This window comes from Oncorhynchus mykiss, chromosome 23, assembly GCF_013265735.2.
Source record: "Oncorhynchus mykiss isolate Arlee chromosome 23, USDA_OmykA_1.1, whole genome shotgun sequence".
In the NCBI taxonomy this organism is placed as follows: Eukaryota; Metazoa; Chordata; class Actinopteri; order Salmoniformes; family Salmonidae; genus Oncorhynchus; species Oncorhynchus mykiss.
This window is the reverse complement of record NC_048587.1, coordinates 49,563,938-49,584,202: the sequence shown is the minus strand read 5'-3', so window position 1 is coordinate 49,584,202 and position 20,265 is coordinate 49,563,938. Positions and strand designations below refer to the sequence as shown.

Genomic DNA, 20,265 nt, shown 5'->3' with positions numbered 1-20,265 from the left:
TACTATGTTTTTTATTAGCTAAGAAATAAATGGCAAATGCAACTTTCGTATATACGGGTTCACTGTAATACCACGCAGGGCAGAACAGAGAACTGACAGGATGTATGTAAACAGTATTCTTATACTGTGATGGGCATAGTTCCAACCTGTCTGTTGGTCTATCACAGAGGCTGGGCGTGGTTTAAACTTGCTCAGCCTATTGCACGCGCTCAGGCGGGTCCCCGCCTCTTGGCGCTTCTTGGAGTCCTCCCTCCGTCGATGTATAGATTCTTACTGTTCTGGTATCGCAGCCTAGTTATAACAGTTGCTCAGTTCCTGCTATTGTGGTGTTCAGTATTTTTCCATCTCAGTTAAACCTCGTGATTACCACCCCTATCACAACTTTGTAAGATACAGCAAGTCACACCATGTGCTCAATATTGTTATATACAAACACAAGGACAAAGCATCTGCTGGGCTGTTATCTACAGTTTTGCAACATGCAGGTCACACCATGTTACTCAGTTCTTGTCACACACACAAACAGGCAAGTAGCAAGCAGTTGTTTAATCTCATAATGATGCTCCAGTGCACAAATGCAGATACCTCACACAACCAACATCAGATAATATTTAATCATATATATGGTAATGGCTATAATGTAAAACACAGAATCCCACAAAAGGGAGAGACAATTCTGCTTCACGTCTCATCCTCGTAACGTTGTTAAAGCTCTTGAGCGGTGAACAAGATACACCGTGAAAGAGTGTATATCCTGGAGATATGGGAATGAAGATTTCCAGCGGAGATTTTGATTAGTTGTGATATTTTACAACTAACTTCACTATAATCTGAATTACTTTAGTCTTTTACTGGCATTCACCTCTCTAGTCAACAACATAAATAGTGTAGAAATAGGGCGTTACCTGTCCCTATATCCGTGGGGAGTTGAATAGCGGCGCACGTGTTTTTATCTCGGAGCAAATACCTTACATCAATCAGGCGAGATGAAGCTGTTCTCTGGTGATCACTGCGGGCATCTTCGGTATGCTCAGTTTTGCGTTCCAGACGGCAGCGATTGGGAGCGACTACTGGTACATTATTAAGGTGAACAGAACCAACCAGACCAATACAGAGGTTTTGGATTCCAATTTCAGACTATTGTTAATTTACGAAGTTATGTGTATACCGATGCGTGTATATTTTGTCATTTGAAACCAATGCCTTGCTTAGATGGATTACTTTATAGTATAAGGTAGGCTAGGCCTATTTGTTATCCGACATCTTTACTGTAGCAAGACAGTTTTATGGTCACAATGAAAACGGAATAATGAATTATCCATCTTTCCAGGTCAAAAGGTGTTCTTTCACATTTAACTCCTCCAGCTACTCTGAACCTGCGATGCACATGTTGAGTGAGTTTACCTGTCCATTATCACCTTAACCATTGTAAAATAAAACACTAACAGCTATTGTTATTTTGGGACATTTTGAATAGATTATGTTATTGATGAATCCTCTATCTGTGTGTCAAGTATGCTCCTATAGTTGGAATGTTGTGTGTCTGTTTCACCAGACATGCACAGTGTGAGTGTGGTCTTGCTCCCTCTTAGCCTGGTCCTTCTACTGTTTGGAGGAATCTGTGGCTTGATCAGTTCCCAGCCCTGGGGCCCCGCCCTCCTCACTAGCACTGTCTCCTATCTCTTCTTCTGCAGTAAGTGTGGCCTCCATCATCATCATTATCTCTCGGTCTTAGGGCCCAAACACCAAGTCTTAGTTCTGCTTCTGCCATGCCAACTCCTTGTTACTCATTGTCATGTTTGGCATTACAAGAAGTTGACATTATGGCACACAAGTAGATAAGGGATAAAGGGAAGGCTACCTAACACCTACAGGCCCAAGTCCAAAATTCACTACTATGCAGCATACTACCATCCATATAGCCTTTTAAAGCAGCGTTAACCAACTCCAGTCCTCCACTACTCCCAACAGCCCAACTCCAGTCCCCCACTACCCCCGGTAGCCCCCCTCCAGTACCCCACTCCAGTCCCCCACTACCCCCGGTAGCCCCCCTCCAGTACCCCACTCTAGTCCCCCACTACCCCCTGGTAGCCCCCCTCCAGTACCCAACTCCAGTCCCTCACTACCCCCGGTAGCCCCACTCCAGTACCTGCGGTAGCCCAACTCCTGTCCCCCACTTCCTCCAATAGCTCAACTCCAGTCTCCCCTTGTAGGCCAACTTCAGTAACCCTGGTGAGAGAGGGAGCAAGAGAGAGAATTGAGAGATGAGGGTATATAGACAGAGAGAGTTGGAGAGATGAGATTTTATTTTATTTCACCTTTATTTAACCAGGTATGCCAGTTGAGAAGTTCTCATTTACAACTGCGACCTGGCCAAGTGTGACAGTGAGACATAAACAACAACAACAGAGCTACACATGGGATAAACACATGTACAGTCAATAACACAATATAAAAATCTCTGTACAGTGTGTGCAAATGAGGTAAGGCAATAAATAGGCCATAGTGGCAAAGTAATTACAGTTTAGCAATTAACACTGGAGTGATAGATGTGCAGATGAGGAAGTGCAAGTAGAAATACTGGTGTGCAAAAGTGGTGTGCAGAGAAAAAAAATGCTGGTGTGCAGAAAAACAAACATAAATATGGGGATGAGGTAGTTGGTTGGATGGGCTACTTACAGATGGGCTGTGTACAGCTGCAGCGATCGGTAAGCTGCTCTGATAGCTGATGCTTAAAGTTAGTGAGAGAGAGATAAGTCTCCAACTTTAGTGATTTTTGCAATTCGTTCCAGTCATTGGCAACAAAGAACTGGAAGGAAAGGCGGCCAAAAAAGGTATTGGCTTTGGGACTGACCAGTGAAATATTCCTGCTGGAGCGCATGCTACGGGTAGGTGTTGCTATGGTGAGCTGAGATAAGGCAGAGTTTTAGATGACCTGGAGCCAGTGGGTTGGCGACGAATATGCAGCGAGGACCAGTCAACGAGAGCATACAGGTCGCAGTGGTGTGAGGTAAATGGGGATTTGGTGACAAAATGGATGGCACTGTGTGTTAGGAATTTTATGAATAAATGACTAAACAATATCCCCATTTCAAATAGAATCGTAACTAAGTAAATTTATACTCTGTTTTATCATATCTGATTAACAATATGAATTCATAAGTGAGGGATTGTGGAGCCTGAAACAGGGGGTAATTAAATAAATACCATTCCAGCCAGGTTGGAGAAGATTGGAAGTGTTTTTTTTTTTTTTTTAAATAAGCAGAAAGGGTAATTAACCTATGGTTGAACCGACTCAACTTAGCACTGGAATGTTTAGATAAGACATTGTGTGTTTTCTTAGGTTTTCCATTAGCTGGAACTGTCTGCTGAAGGGTGATGGATGAAAAACTTTCTGAAGTTATCTCGAATGAACTTTTGAACTGTTGGGAGAAATACTATTTTATGACCTGTGACGACATATTTTGTATATAAACTGTTGTTCGTGGTTACATGACAGCGAGCTCCGAGAATAAATACTATTATCTATTTTTGATAAGACTGGTCTCTGTCTATTTTATGCAAATAAGAATCTTACACATTCTCATAAGATAGACTAAGTGAATTCAATTAATGAAAACATATTGGAATAATTAAATTATACGAACACTGTGATAGACTGCATCCAAGTTGCTGAGTAAAGTGTTGGATGCTATTTTGTAAATGACTTCGCCGAAGTCAAGGATCGGTAGGATAGTCAGTTTTACGAGGGTATGTTTGTCAGCATGAGTGAAGGAGGCTTTGTTGCGAAATAGGAAGCCAATTCTAGATTTAATTTTGAATTGGAGATGCTTAATGTGAGTCTGGAAGGAGAGTTTATAGTCTCGCCAGACACCTAGGTATTAATAGTCCACATATTCTAAGTCAGAACCGTCCAGAGTAGTGATGGTAGTCGGGCAGGCGGTGCGGGCAGGGATCGGTTGAAGAGCGTGCATTTAGTTTTACTAGCATTTAAGAGCAGTTGGAGACCACGGAAGGAGTATTGTATGGCATAGAAGCTTGTTTGGAGGTTTGTTAACACAGTGTCCAAAGAAGGGCCAGATGTATACAGAATGGTGTCGTCTGCGTAGAGGTGGACCAGAGAATCACTAGCAGCAAGAGCGACATCATTGATATATACAGAGAAAAGAGTCGGCCAGAGAATTGATCCCTGTGGCACCCCCATAGAGACTGCCTGAGATCCGGACAACAGTCCCCCCCCAATCACTGAACTCTATCTGAGAAGTAGTTGGTGACCTTCACTTTTACCACTAATTGTTTTTTTGACCAACCAGATCTGATCTTTTGGCCAATCAGATCTGGTCTTTGACCAGTCATCGGGCAAAAGATCAGATTGAGCTGCCTGTGTAAATACAACCTGAGTTGAACATAAATTAATTGGACATCACTCTGTAAAATGTCCTATTCATTGTTGATGGACTGTATTACAAGGATTCCTTATCTTTAAAAGAATAGTGACTTGAGGTAGAGCGTTGTGTACTGTTTTTATCCAATTAAGAGTGACCAATGCAGCGGCTACAGCCCGTCTAATGCTCAGCTCCTGACCAATGTGCGTCGCCTTAGAATTAGTGGACGGGACATTCTAGATTCTACTAATTCTAACTCTATGACGTGTCCCTCCCTACTGCTGCCCTTCTCACCCTGTGACCCTCCCAGTCAGGCCTGGAATAACCCTGATAAAGAAAGCCTTGTGATGCAAGAGAACAGAGTTAACGAAATCTTCATGCCTTTAGCCCTAATCAACAGCACATGGCAAAGTGGGAAATGGGATCAAGGCTGGAATTTGATTTGACTTTCTATCTCTGTGAATTTGGTTTGTCTTTGTGCCGTGTGTCTTTCTTTCTCAGCTGTGGTCACTCTCCGTGTTACACTATTGTGTGGGGCCTTCTCTCATCCTTCTCTCGCTTAATTTCGCTCTTCTGTCTTCTCGCACGCTTTATATCACTTTTCTGTCTTCTCTCTCTCTCGCTTTATATCACTTTTCTGTCTTCTCTCTCGCTCGCTTTATATCACTTTTCTGTCTTCTCTCTCGCTCGCTTCATATCACTTTTCAGTCTTCTCTTTCGCTCGCTTCATATCGCTCTTCTGTCTTTCTCTCGCCCGCTTTGTATCGCTTTTCTGTCTTCTCTCTTGCATGCTTTATATCACTCTTCTGTCTTCTCTCTCGCTCGCTTCATATTGCTCTTCTGTCTTCTCTCTCGCTCGCTTTATATCGCTTTTCTGTCTTCTCGCTTGCTTCATATTGCTCTTCTGTCTTCTCTCTCGCTCGCTTCATATTGCTCTTCTGTCTTCTCTCTCGCTTGCTTCATATTGCTCTTCTGTCTTCTCGCTCGCTTCATATTGCTCTTCTGTCTTCTCGCACGCTTTATATCGCTTTTCTGTCTTCTCTCGCTTCATATCACTCTTCTGTCTTCTCTCTCGCTCGCTTCATATCGCTCTTCTGTCTTTCTCTCGCCCGCTTTATATCACTTTTCTGTCTTCTCTCTTGCATGCTTTATATCGCTCTTCTGTCCTCTCGCTCGCTTCATATCGCTCTTCTGTCTTTCTCTCGCTCGTTTTATATCGCTTTTCTGTCTTCTCTCTCTCGCTTTATATCGCTTTTCTCGCTTTTCTGTCTTCTCTTGCTCGCTTCATATCGCTCTTCTGTCTTCTCTCTCGCTCGCTTCATATCGCTCTTCTGTCTTCTCTCTTCTCTCTCGCTCGCTTCGTACCTCTCTTCTGTCTTCTCTCTCGCTCGCTTCGTACCTCTCTTCTGTCTTCTCTCTCGCTCGCTTCGTACCACTGTTCTGTCTCCTCTCTCACTTGCTTCATATCGCTCTTCTGTTTTAGGGACCGAGTGGCGCATTGGTCTAAGGCACTGCATCACAGTGCTAGAGACGTCACTACAGACCCATGTTCGATCCCGGGCGGTATCACAACCGGCTGTTTTCGGCATTCACATTGGGCTGTGCACAATTGGCCCAGCGTCGTCTGGGTTAGGGAAGGGTTTGGCAGGGGTAGGCCGTCATTGTAAATAAGAATTTGTTCTTAACTGACTTGCCTAGTTCAATAAAAATAACAAATTATTTGTTATATCGCTCTTCTGTCTCCTTGCTGTCTTCTTGCTCTCTTTATATCGCTCTTTTGTCTTCTCTCTTTATATCGCTCTTCTGTCTTCTCTCTTTATCGCTCTTTGTCTTCTCTCTTTATATCGCTCTTCTGTCTTCTTGCTCTCTTTATCGCTCTTCTGTCTTTCTCCCTGTCATTCTCATCTTTGATTTGATCTTCAATTCCTCAATCAAGCATGTTTTCTTGTAAATTTCAATTTACTGGAAAACTTGTCTCTTTGCGTATGTGTGAGGGTGTTGTATCATCTGCCTAATGCTCAATTTAACAAATTCCTTGGGCTTAATAAAAACCAGAAATAAACACAACCCTTAGTGTGAGCTTAGAGCTTAAGTCCCAAAAGCACACACATCCCTGGGTCGCTCCACTTCTCAGTTCACTGCAGCAGCTAGCGACTGGAATGAGCTGCAGCAAACACTCAAACTGGACAGTTTTATCTCAATCTCTTCATTCAAAGACTCAATCGTGGACACTCTTACTGACAGTTGGGGCTGCTTTGTGTGATGTATTGTTGTCTCTACCTTTGTGCTGTTGTCTGTGCCCAATAATGTTTGTACCATGTTTTGTGTTGCTACCAGGGTGTGTTGTCATGTGTTGCTGCCTTGTTATGTTGTTGTCTTAGGTCTCTCTTTATGTAGTGTTGTGTTGTCTCTCTTGTTGTGATGTGTGTTTTGTCCTATATTTATTTTTAATTTTTAATCCCAATCTCAGTCCACACAGCCTTCTGCCTTTTGGTAGGCCATCATTGTAAATAAGAGTTTGTTATTAACTGACTTGCCTGGTTAAATACATCACATCAAATTAGGGCTAAGAGGGCGAGTGCCACATGACACAAAGGTCTTTTCAATCCCCTCAGGAAGAGTCAGAGAGGGGCTCCGAGAGGGGCTCAGGGCCAGACAGAGCCAAAGTACTTTTACAGCAGTGTGGTAATAATAGGTTTATTTTAAATTGCGCTACAGAATCTCAATCGCTTTAAAAAACAAACAAAAATAAATTCAGGGAGTTGGCATTTGATGAGATAGACTTCCACAGCTAGATGCTGATGTAGTTCAGGACAGGAGGAGCTTGAGTGGAGGTGGCGTTGATGGTCTAGCCAGGTAGGGAGAAGCATCAGTCAGACAGGCCTGCCCGGAGCTCTTCGTCAGGCTGTCTCTGAAGTGCACAGCTAGGTAGACTGGAACATCCACCACTAAAAGTGTAGCACCCACCTGGGTGATGCTTCGGTAGGTATAAACGCCTGAGCGACCACCTCATCAGTAATCAAGAACTCCTATGAGATGAGTCTCTGTCATTCAGTTTCATTGTCAACAGGGAATATCCAGTACTTGTTTATTTGAATGTCCTGTTTATTTCTGCTAACGAACATCGTTGTCTCTAACATCTCAGCCCAAAATCATCTCCACCAATCATTGGACAGGCTGATAAGCAGTTGATTGTATTCCCTGTGGTGCTGTCTGGGTATTTCTCCTCTTGGGTAGTAATTCTGATCACTTTAATATTTCAGTCCTGTGTGAATAAACCATCTGTGTAATTACATGCGCACACCCCTTCCACTCCTCCTGTCTCTCTGCTCATGACACCCTTGGGTGATTATAGGGATAAAGAAAAACAACCCCCACCTAGCCCCCCTGCCAGCAATATGTGGAGATTTGGGCTGCTTGGTGCAGGGAGCCGGATACAAACATTTTCTAGTTTATTGACTTTGCCTAGTCCTCTCAGCCGGAACCAAAGACCAGTTTGTCCATGGCAACATAATGGGACTCTGAGAGCTCTTAAACTTTGATGTCATCCGATGGTGCCTGCGTCAGTCTACGTCTTGTTTCTCCCATTCTCTCATTCTGATATGTGGGTTTTATAGTTTTGCTGTTGTATTCATGTCTAGTCTGCCTAGAGTCCATTAAAGATTAAACACAATGCAACATCAAAAGGCTCCTCTTTCCCTGGCTGTATTTTTTGAGCCTAAGCTTTTATGTGTAAGATGCTGTCTAAGTGGCTGTGGCATCTTTATCCTTCATTGAGGGGATCCTGTAAAGTGCTCTCCAAGCCAGGTGTACGGCATAAGAGCCTGTACATACTTTGTGCTTATGTGAACCAGAATGTTTCATCTCCCTCTCCAACTCCTTGTGTGCACATTTGGTATATTAGCAATGCCTTACTGTTAGTGTGTGCCAGATTCAGTGTTTAATAGTCATATGTACAGGGTTGCAGTTGTGATTGCAGGGTACAGTGAAACCTTAGGCTTCGAGCTCCAACATGCAGGACTAGTGAAATAATAAACAAAACTATAGAAATGGCACTATACACAACTGTAGCAGTAATTAATAAAGTACTGTCCTTTGGGGTGTAGGTAGAGTAAAGACTGTTGCCTCAGGACTACCTGGCCTGATGACCCCTCGCGGTCCCTAGTCCACCTGGTCGTGCTGCTGACCCAGTTTCTGCTGTTCTGCCTGCGGCCGTGGAATCTTGACCTGTTCACTGGACCCTCCCCCACGCATGCTGTCTCGACCTCTGAATGCTCAGCTATGAAAAGCCTAATCAAAATCGCCCTCTACCGTAGGACCATGCCTCAGGACTACCTGGCATGATGACTCCTTGTTGTCCCCAGTCCACCTGGCTGTGCTGCTGCTCCAGTTTCAACTGTTCTGCCTGCGGCTATGGAATCCTGACCTGTTCACCGGATGTGCTACCTGTCCCAGACCTATTATTTGACCATGCTTGTCATTTATGAACATTTGAACATCTTGGCCATGTTCTGTTATAATCTCCACCCTGCACAGCCAGAAGAGGACTGGCCACCCCTCATAGCCTGGTTCCTCTCTAGGTTTTTGGCCTTTCTAGGGAGTTTTTCCTAGCCAACGTGCTTCAACACCTGCATTGCTTGCTGTTTGGGGTTTTAGGCTGGGTTTCTGTACAGCACTTTGAGATATCAGCTGATGTACAAAAGGCTATATAAATACATTTGATTTGACTCTACAACCACTGTGATTATTAGTTGACCCTGCTGGTCTTCTATGGATATCCTGAAGAACAATCTGGCCTTAAGATCTGTGTACTCTTATAATCTTCACCTGACATAGCCAGAAGAGGACTGGCCACCCCTTAGAGCCTGGTTGCTCTCCAGGTTTCTTCCTAGGTTCCTACCTTTCCAGGGAGTTGTTCCTATCCACTATGCCTCTACATCTGCATTGCTTGCTCTTTGGGGTTTTAGGCTCAGTTTCTGTATAAGCACTTTGTGACAACTGCTGTTGTAAAAGGGCTCTATAAATAAACTGTATTGATTGATTGATTGATTGAGGGGGTGGGGTAATGACCATAGGGGGAGCAGCATGACCATTGAGGGGGGTGTGGGGACCAAGTCCAATAAAACAAAATCTTAATAAAGTAATATACATATTAAGAACTGCAACAGTGATGAATGTTGTTGGAGTGGGGGGCAGAGTAAAGGTCTGTTACGGAGGGCAGCAAGAGAGAGAATATCCATAGGGGGAGAAGCAGGTAAGGTTTGACCGTTGATGGTGCGGGGGGGAATGTCCATAGGGGGAGAAGCAGGTAAGGTTTGACCGTTGAGGGTGCTGGGGGGAATGTCCATAGGGGGAGAAGCAGGTAAGGTTTGACCGTTGATGGTGCGGGGGGGAATGTCCATAGGGGGAGAAGCAGGTAAGGTTTGACCGTTGATGGTGCGGGGGGGAATGTCCATAGGGGGAGAAGCAGGTAAGGCTTGACCGTTGAGGGTGCGGGGGGTAATGTCCATAGGGGGAGAAGCAGGTAAGGTAGTGACCGTTGAGGGTGCGGGGGGGAATGTCCATAGGGGGAGAAACAGGTAAGGTAGTGACCATTGAGGTTGCAGGGGGGAATGTCCATAGGGGGAGAAGCAGGTAAGGTAGTGACCGTTGAGGGTGCGGGGGGGAATGTTCATAGGGGGAGTAGTGGGGGGAGGAGCGCATAACTGACTAGTGGTGGCTATTTAGCAGCCTGATGGTCTGTGGGTAGAAGATATTGGCCAGTCTCAGTTTTTGCTATGATGCTCTTGTACTGATTATAACATCTACAGAAAATACAGAAATGGCAATGGTGGAGCTGTTGCTGTTTATATTCAAGACCACATTCCTGTACAGATTAGAGAGGATCTCTTTAAATACTGTTGAAGTAATATGGCTGCAGGTTCATCTGCCTCACCTAAAGCCCATTCTGGTGGGAAGCTGCTATAGACCACCAAGTACTAACTGTCAGTATCTGGATAACGTGTGAAATGCTTGATAACGTATGTGATATCAACAGAGGTATATTTTGTGGGTGATTTCAATATTGACTGGCTATCATCAAGCTGCCCACTCAAGAAAAGTTCTAAAGGCTGGGCCTAATATAGTGTATAGGAGGTCATACAAAAAGTGTTGTGGTGATTCCTGTGTTGTTGATTTAAATATGTGTTGTTCTGTGGTGTGTAATGAGGAGCAGCCAGATGCTGCATGAGAAATGAGAAAAAAGGAATGGCAAATAAGCCTGGCTGCACAACCAATTGGCAAATTTATTGCAAATTGAGAAATCATAAGAATTAAAATAAGAAACTATACTATGAAACAAAGATAATTGACATAAAGAATGAGAGTAATCAGAGGGCTGATATAAGTACTATGCATGCCAGTCTCTCTAGGCTAAGAGTTGAGGAGAGACTGACTGCATCACTTCTTCTTTTTATAAGAAACAATGTGTTGTTAATCCCAAATTGTTTGCATAGTCAATTCACACACCAATCCCAGCAGACATGACACCAGGGGTGTCAGTCCCCAATTTCAGAACAAATTCAAGAAAACGCACAGTATTATATAGAGCTATAATTGCATGGAACTTCCTTCCATCTCATATTGCTAAAATAAACAGCAAACCTGGTTTAAAAAAACAGATAAAGCAACACCTCGCGGCACAACGCCTCTCCCCTATTTGACCTAGATAGTTTGTGCCTTTATATTGTTTTATGTAGTTTTGTCTTTGAGCTGTTCTTCTCTATTGATGTTCTGTATTATGTCATTCTGTATTAGGTTGTATGTTTTGTGTGGACTCCAGGAAGAGTAGCTGCTGCTTTTGCAACAGCTAATGGGGATCCTAATAAAATACACATACCAAAATACCAATAGTAAAAAGCTTTAAATGTAAAATGGTAAAAAGACAAACTCCGCTCCATCAGTCATTGAATAAATAGCTCATTCATCACAAAACCCACTGATATTGACAATTACTTGAATTATGTTTTCATTGGCAAGGTTAGCAAACATAGGCATGACATGCCAGCAACAAATGCTGACACTACACATCTAAGTATAACTGATCGAATTATGAATGACGAGCATTGTGGAAGAGGTGAAAAAAGTATTGTTGTCTATCAACAATGACAGGCCACCGGGGTCTGACAACTTGGATGGAAAATTACTGAAGATAATAGTGGACAATATTGCCACTCCTATTTGCCATGTCTTCAATCTAAGCCTAATAGAATGTGTGTGTGTGCCCTCAGGCCTGGAGGGGAAAAAAAGTCATGCTGATACCCAAGAATATTAAAGCCCCCTTTAATGGCTCAAATATCAGACAAATCAGTCTGTTACCAACCCTTAGTAAACCTTTGGGAAAAAATGGTGTTTAACCAGATAAAATCCTAACAGACTTTCAGTAGGCTTATAGGGAAGGACTATCAACAAGCACTTCACTTACACAAATGACTGATGATTGGCTTAGAGAAATGTATGATAAAAAGATTGTGGGAGCTGTTTTGTTAGACTTCAGTGCTGCTTTTGACAAAATCGATCATAGTCTGCTGATGGAAAAAAATGTGTTTTGGCTTTACACACCAATCCTGCTATATTATGGATAAAGAGTTACCTGTCTAACAGAACACAGAGGGTAGAATCAGGAATTCTACAGGGCAGCTGTCTAGGCCCCTTACTTTTTTCAATCTTTACTAATGACATGCCTCTGGCTTTAACCTCACTAGGGTATGTGGGACGCTAGCATCCCACCTGGCCAATATCCAATGAGATTGCAGAGCGCCAAATTCAAATACAGAAATACTCATTATAAAAATTCAGAAAACATACAAGTATTTGACATAGGTTTAAATATTAACTTCTTGTGAATCCAACCACGGTGTAAGATTTTTAAAATACTTTACGGCGAAAGCATAATTTAAGATTGTTTGAGAACATCGCCCAGCAGACAAATCATTACAAACAGTAACCAGCCAAGTAGAAGAGTTGCACAAGTCAGAAATAGAGATAAAATTAATCACTTACCTTTGATGATCTTCATATGGTTGCACTCAGAAGACATTCATTTACTCAATAAATGTTCCTTTTGTTCGATAAAGTCTCTCTTTATATCCAAAAACCTCAGTTTTGTTTGCGCATTTTCTTCAGTAATCCACAGGCTCAAACGCAGTTACAACAGGCAGACAAAAAAATCAAAATTGTATCCGTAAAGTTCACAGAAACATGTCAAACGATGTTTATATTCAATCATCAGGTTGTTTTTAGCCTAAATAATCGATAATATTTCAACCGGACAATAACGTCATCAATATAAAAGGTAAACAAGAAAGGCACTCTCTCGGTCGCGCGCATGAAGAAGCTCTGTGACACGGCAGGGTCCACTCATTCAGACTGTCCTTACTCCCTCATTTTTCAGAATACAAGCCTGAAACAATTTCTAAAGACTGTTGACATCTAGTGGAAGGCATAGGAACTGCAATTTGATTCCTAAGTCAATGGATACTGTAATGGCATTGAATAGAAAACTACAAAAACAAAACAAAATCCTACTCCCTGAATGGATTCTGTTATACTCACAGATACTATTTTAACAGTATTGGAAACTTTAGAGTGTTTTCTATCCAAATCTACCAATTATATGCATATCATATCTTCTGGGCCCGAGTAGCAGGCAGTTTAATTTGGGCATGCTTTTCATCCAAAATTCCAAATGCTGCCCCCTACCCTAGAGAAGTTAAGTAATGACTCAACACTATACACATGTTACTACATCAAGTGAAATCACTGCAACACTTAACAAAGAGCTTGCTGACATGTTGTCAGCAGCATACCACCCTGCATCCCACTGCTGGCTTTGCTTCTGAAGCGAAGCAGGGTTGGTCCTGGTCAGTCCCTGGATGGGAGGCCAGATGCTGCTGGAAGTGGTGTTGGAGGGCCAGTAGGAGGCACCCTTTCCTCTGGTCTAAAAAAAATATCTCAATTCCCCAGGGTAGTGATTGGGGACATTACCCTGTGTAGGGCGCTGTCTTTCGGCTGGGATGTTCAACGGGTTAAATAACTCTGTGGTTACTAAAGATCCCATGGAACTTATTGTAACAGTAGGGGTGTTAACCCTGGTGTCCTGGCTAAATTCCCAATCTGGCCTTCATACCATCATGGCCACCTAATCATCCCCAATTGGCTCATTCATCTTCTCTCCCCTGTAACTATTCCCCAGGTTGTTGCTGTAAATGAGAATGTGTTCTCAGTCAACTTACTCCCAGCTGGTGTTGCTGAAAAGCTTCAAAGTGAGCATCAACTACTCCCAGCTGGTGTTGCTGACACGCTTCAAAGTGAGCCCCAGCTACATCAATTACTCCCAGCTGGTGTGTGTGTTTATTTATGGTGTGTGTGTTTCCTCAGGTGTCCTGACCCTCTCCGGTGTCAGCCTGTACATCAGCAACTCCGAGCAGGCACTGGCAGAGACCGAGAGTCTGGTGGGGGCTGAGCGTCTGGCCCAGGTGGTCAGCACCTCATTCGAGCTGGTCCCTGGGCCTGGCTGTCCTTCTGCCTGGAGGTCCTCACTGGCCTGCTGCTGGCTGCCCACCCCACCCTCCAGAGCAGCTCACCGGGCCACGGCATGCCCTCTGTCCTAACCCAAGAGCCAGGCCCTACAGAAGTGTCACAAGAACTGTACTTTCAATTTTTAAATTATTTTTATATGCTCGTCTCTGGCACCACAAATGAATTTCCCTCTGGAGAAATAAAGTTCTTTATTACATATTTATTCATCCTAAATGCAGTATGTGGTTTATAGTCTGTGGGTAAAACAGCTGTCATTTAATGCCATCTTGTGGTCTGATAAGTTACTACATTTCAATTGGCAAAGGCCCTCAAATATGAAATTGCTTATTGTGGTCCTATAATGTAGGATGAGAAATGAAACACCAGAATTACTGGCCTCAACCACATCAGTCTGAATGGCTGTTAGCTGTCACAGGGTTGCATTTTAGAACATTGGCAAGTGAAGGGCTATATGAATAGATGTCCTCAAAGCTAAAGCCATAGTAGAAATGCCCAGAGCAGACTGAAGGTGCATCTCAATAGTCTGAAGAGGCTCCCTGTCCTTCATCTGCACTGATCTGCACATTGAAAGTAGCTGAGAGCAATGAAGTGGACATGTCAGTGGACGTTAGTGTTCACCTAATGATTGAAGAGGCAAGAACTAAAGACCCTTTATGTTACTTTGTCACGGTCAGTTATTGCTGTGGAAACCACAACATCCACCCGCATAAGAGAATATACTGGATTCAATCCAATCAGCAGTACACTACCGTTCAAACGTTTGAGGTCACTTGTCCTTGTTTTTGAAAGAAAAGGAAAAACAATTGTCCAGTAAAATAACATCAAATCAGAAATACAGTGTAGACATCGTTAATGTTTTAAATGACTATTGTAGCTGGAAACGGCACATTTTTTTATGGAATATCTACATAGGTGTACAGAGGTCCATTATCAGCAACCATCACTCCTGTGTTCCAGTGGCATGTTGTGTTAGCTAATCCAGGTTTATCATTTTAAAAGGCTAATTGATTATTAGAAAACTATTTTGCAATTATGTTAGCACAGATGAAAACTGTTGTGCTAATTAAAGAAGCAATAATACTGGCCTTTTGAGTAGTTGAGTATCTGGAGCATCAGCATTTGTGGGTTCGATTACAGGCTCAAAATGTCCAGAAACAAATAACTTTCTTCTGAAACGTATTAGTCTATTCTTGTTGTCCACATTTCCATGTTAATTATTTATTTGCTTATCTATTGTTTACCTACTACCTATTTTTTTCTTAAAAATTACACTGTTTGTATTTGCCACGAAACTGAAAATCTCATACAACGCTGTGTATTACTCCCTTCACAGAACAGTGCAAACTGTCTAAACAGAATAGAAAGAGGAGTGAGAGGCCCCGGTGCACAACTGAGCAAGAGGACAAGTACATTAGAGTGTCTAGTTTGAGAAACAGACGCCTCACCAGTCCTCAACTGGCAGCTTCATTAAATAGTACCCGCAAATCACCAATCTCAACATCAACAGTAAAGAAGCGACTCCGGGATGTTGGTCTTCTAGGCAGAGTTGCAAAGAAAAAGCCATATCTCAGACTGGCCAATAAAAATAAAATATTAATATGGGCAAAAGAACACAGACACTGGACAGAGGAAGATTGGAAAAAAAGTGTTATGGACAGATGAATCTAAGTTTGAGGAGTTCGGATCACAAAGAAGAACATTTGTGAGACGCAGAACAAATGACATTACGCTGGAGGAGTGCTTGACACCATCTGTCAAGCATGGTGGAGGAAATCTGATGGTCTGGGGGTGCTTTGGTGGTGGTGAAGTGGGAGATTTGTACAGGGTAAAGGGATATTGAAGAAGGAAGGCTATCACTCCATTTTGCAACGCCATGCCATACCCTGTGGACTGCACTTAATTGGAGCCAATTTCCTCCTACAACAGGCCAATGACCCAAAGCACAGCTCCAAACTATGCAATAACTATTTAGGAAGAAGCAGTCAGCTGGTATTCTCTCTATAATGAGTGGCCAGCACAGTCACCGGATCTCAACCCTATTGAGCTGTTGTGGGAGCAGCTTGACCTTATGGTAAATAAGAAGTACCCATCAAGCCAATCCAACTTGTGGGAGGTGCTTCGGGAAGCATGGGGTGAAATCTCTTCAGATTATCTCAACAAATTGACAACTAGAATGCCAAAGGTCTGCAAGGGTGTAATTGCTGCAAATTGAGAATTCTTTGACGAAGGCAAAGGACACAATTATTATTTCAATTAAAAATCATTATTTATAACCTTGTCAACGTCTTGAATATATTTCCTATTCATTTTGCAGCTAATTTCATGTCTGTTTTCATGGAAAACATGATCATTTCTAAGTGACCTCAAACTTTTAAAAGGTAGTGTATATCTGCGTTATAGCATACTTGACATTTAAAAGGTAATTTCTCATTGAACAGACATGCCACGTTTACCATGAATGTGGTCTCCGCGGAATCTGAAATAAAATTGCTTTTAAAAAGATGCATAGCTGGCCTCCCGGGTGGCGCAGTGGTTAAGGGCGCAGTACTGCAGCGCCAGCTGTGCCATCAGAGTCCCTGGGCTCTGTCGTAACCGGCCGCGAACGGGAGGTCCGTGGGGCGACGCACGGGTTAGGGAGGGATTGGTCGGTAGGGATCTCCTTGTCTCATCGCGCACCAGCGACTCCTGTGGCGGGCCGGGCGCAGTGCGCGCTAGCCAAGGTTGCCAGGTGCACGGTGTAGCCTCCGACACATTGGTGCGGCTGGCTTCCGGGTTGGAGGCGCACTGTGTTAAGAAGCAGTACGGCTGGTTGGGTTGTGTATCGGAGGACGCATGACATTCAGCCTTCGTCTCTCCCGAGCCCGTACGGGAGTTGTAGCAATGAGACAAGATAGTAGCTACTAAACAATTGGATACCACGAAATTGGGGAGAAAACGGGGTAAAAAATAAATAAAATAAAAATGTTTCAATTTTTTTTTTTTAAAGATGCATAGCTGACAAACAGCAATCAGATTGAAACTTGGGCAAGGACACAGCAGCCTACATACACAAGCTTTAAGTGTTCCACAGGGATGACAATAGCAGTGGTTGTTCCACAGGACTGACAATAGCAGTGGTTGTTCCACAGGGCTGGCAATAGCAATGGTTGTTTCACAGGACTGACAATAGCAGTGGTTGTTCCACAGGACTGACAATAGCAGTGGTTGTTCCACAGGGCAGACAATAGCAGTGGTTGTTCCACAGAACTGACAATAGCAGTGGTTGTTCCACAGGACTGGCAATAGCAGTGGTTGTTCCACAGGACTGACAATAGCAGTGGTTGTTCCACAGGGCTGACAATAGCAGTGGTTGTTTCACACGGCTGACAATAGCAGTGGTTGTTCCACAGGGCAGACAATAGCAGTGGTTGTTCCACAGAACTGACAATAGCAGTGGTTGTTCCACAGGACTGGCAATAGCAGTGGTTGTTCCACAGGACTGACAATAGCAGTGGTTGTTCCACAGGGCTGACAATAGCAGTGGTTGTTTCACACGGCTGACAATAGCAGTGGTTGTTCCACAGGACTGACAATAGCAGTGGTTGTTCCACAGGACTGACAATAGCAGTGGTTGTTCCACAGGACTGGCCATAGCAGTGGTTGTTCCACAGGACTGACAATAGCAGTGGTTGTTCCACAGGACTGACAATAGCAGTGGTTGTTCCACAGGACTGACAACAGCAGTGGTTGTTCCACAGGGCTGACGATAGCAGTGGTTGTTTCACAGGGCTGACAATAGCAGTGGTTGTTCCACAGGGCTGACAATAGCAGTGGTTGTTCCACAGGGCTGACAATAGCAGTGGTTGTTCCACAGGGCTGACAATAGCAGTGGTTGTTCCACAGGGCTGACAATAGCAGTGGTTGTTCCACAGGGCTGACAATAGAAGTGGTTGTTCCACAGGGCTGACAATAGCAGTGGGTGTTCCACAGGACTGACAATAGAAGTGGTTGTTTCACAGGGCTGACAATAGCAGTGGTTGTTCCACAGGACTGGCAATCGCAGTGGTTGAAGTGTGTGTGTGTGTGTGGGAGGGAGGGGGGGGGTCAGAGCAGCAAGGCTTTATAATGACTGCTGCTTGACCTTTATCAACAATGGGCCAGTGGGAGAGAGAGATGACCTGTCAGCAGCCCAACTGTGTCCCTGCCTGCCAGTTGCTGGCTGTGAGCTGTGATTTGCTGCTCAACATGCTGTGTGGTACCAAAATAAAAAAAACACACAACAAATCCATTTTCTTTCTGGTATCCATGGTAACATGGAAGTTGTCCAGGGTTTTTTGCCACCTTTTTGGTAAATAATATCCAAAACAACAGAGCATAGCCTACTTTTTACTTTGTAATAAAACACAACATGTTGGCACAAATTTGTGCATTTCTCCTTTGCCAAGATAATCCATCTACCTGACAAGTGTGGCATATCAATAAACTGAAAACATGGCTGCAGGGGCAGTATTGAGTAGCTTGGATGAAAGGTGCCCAGAGTAAATGGCCTGCTCCTCAGTCTCAGTTGCTAACATTCGCCCATTATTATTAGTATTGGATAGAAAACACTCTGAAGTTTCTAAAACTGTTTGAATGATGTCTGTGAGTATAACAGAACTCATATGGCAGGCAAAAACCTGAGAAGAAATCCAAACAGGAAGTGAGAAATCTGAGGTTGGTCGATTTTCAACCCAGTTTACTAGTTGTCTTTCAATCACCCGCGAGTGAATGCCTCTTTCAGATCAGTGCCGAGCCTGTGCACATTTGTTGATATTCTTTGCTAGTTAGCGAGTTATTAGCCCAGTTTTAGATAAGTATAGGTCAGCAATGGAGAGTTACTGCTTCCTACAAGAGCACAAAGAAGTGTAGGCTACATTTCAAATGGGCTTTGAAAAGACAGTCCGGTAAAAAGCTTGTCTTAATTAAAAGTGTCAGTGTTGTATTTTGAGACAAGCTTGAATGTGCAAATAAGCCAATAGGCAGAGGGGTAGCCTATATTGTCTATTTTTTTATATGGTAATAATAATGACTTTTATTTTGTAAAGTGGTTTCTTGCATCATACAACACAATACAATGCAATTTACAGTAACACCCCTGGTGTTACAGACCAAGTAGATGAATCATTCATTAATGTCATCATGTAAAAACTTTATTAAAAGTGTCATGTAATGTATGCCTGGCTACTGTAGGCTATAGTATAGAAATCAAAAGCTATTTCCATGTGAAAATGTTATGGGATTTGCTACATTGGTTTTGTTGGTAGGCCTACACTATTCTAAAATAGCCACAATAGCCTATTGGCTACTGTCTAAATCTGTATGAGTACAGCCTCAGCCGGAAGTTGCATAAAATTCTCACAAGGTTCAAGTTACCACTCGGAAGACCTAAAATGAGCTCAGTGCCCCAAAGAATTTGACGGAACATTGGTTGTAACTGACTTAAGTGGGTAAACACCCACCTTCGATGGCCACTGGCACGGTGGAGAAGTGTGCTCATCACAGATAAATCCCGGTTTCAACTGTACCGGGCATGTCAACATTGTGAACAGAGTCCCCTTTGGTGGCGGTGGGGTTATGATATGGGCAAGCATAAGCTACCGACAACGAACAAAATTGCATTTTTTTATTTAACTAGGCAAGTCAGTTAAGAACAAATTCTTATTTACAATGACGGCCTAGGAACAGTGGGTTAACTGCCTTATTCAGAGGCAGAACGACTGATTTTTACCTGGTCAGCTCAGGGATTCGATCTAGCAACCTTTCGGTTACTGGCGATGGCAATTTCAATGCAGAGATACAGTGGTTCCTCCTTTAAAAATTGTGTCCTACTGCGGCACACCTTGCGTGCTGCCGCAGCATACTGTGACAAGTAATTTCATTGTCAGCCATTTTTTCTGTTACTGCAAGTAATTGCTAGTTTGACCACCAGAGGGCATCTTTGAGAAGCATTTGATTGTATTCCGTATTGGCATTACCAGAGAATTTTTTTTTTTGTTGTAATAACACAGAATATGGGATTGATTTTAAGAAATTTGGCTTAATTAAGTTGATTAATATTATTGTGTTTCTATTCTATAAACAAAAAACTAAACCCCCAGAGTTTCCATTAGGATGGAATGGAAAATATGGCGCTGTACAACGTGACGGTCGGGAGTACGCTACAGGATTGGAGGATTCTAAATGGTTTGCCCTCATTAGACAACTTTGTTCCAATATTTCTATAAATCAGTGATATTTATTCCCACAGTAATTCGTTATGAGTCCATAACTAAATCTACATCTG

At 43.1% G+C, this 20,265-nt stretch overlaps 1 protein-coding gene across 1 annotated transcript; it reads left to right on the top strand.

Moving 5' to 3' along the window:
• The first annotated feature begins 318 nt into the window (after window positions 1-318).
• LOC118943894 (transmembrane protein 235-like) lies at window positions 319-14,162 on the top strand. Its single transcript, XM_036960727.1, has 4 exons — window positions 319-1,086; window positions 1,331-1,394; window positions 1,556-1,693; window positions 13,803-14,162. Exons 1-4 carry the CDS (start codon window positions 1,027-1,029, stop codon window positions 14,033-14,035), a joined length of 495 nt encoding a protein of 164 aa, XP_036816622.1. The 5' UTR covers window positions 319-1,026; the 3' UTR covers window positions 14,036-14,162.
• The last annotated feature ends 6,103 nt before the right edge of the window (window positions 14,163-20,265 follow it).

Excerpts from the sequence above, each read along its gene's own strand:
- LOC118943894 (XM_036960727.1), top strand. The coding sequence starts at position 1,027 with ATGCTCAGTTTTGCGTTCCAGACGGCAGCGATTGGGAGCGACTACTGG. Across the intron at positions 1,087-1,330 it reads ACTACTGGTACATTATTAAG|GTCAAAAGGTGTTCTTTCAC; the intron begins GTGAACAGAACC and ends CCATCTTTCCAG. Across the intron at positions 1,694-13,802 it reads CTCCTATCTCTTCTTCTGCA|GTGTCCTGACCCTCTCCGGT; the intron begins GTAAGTGTGGCC and ends GTGTTTCCTCAG.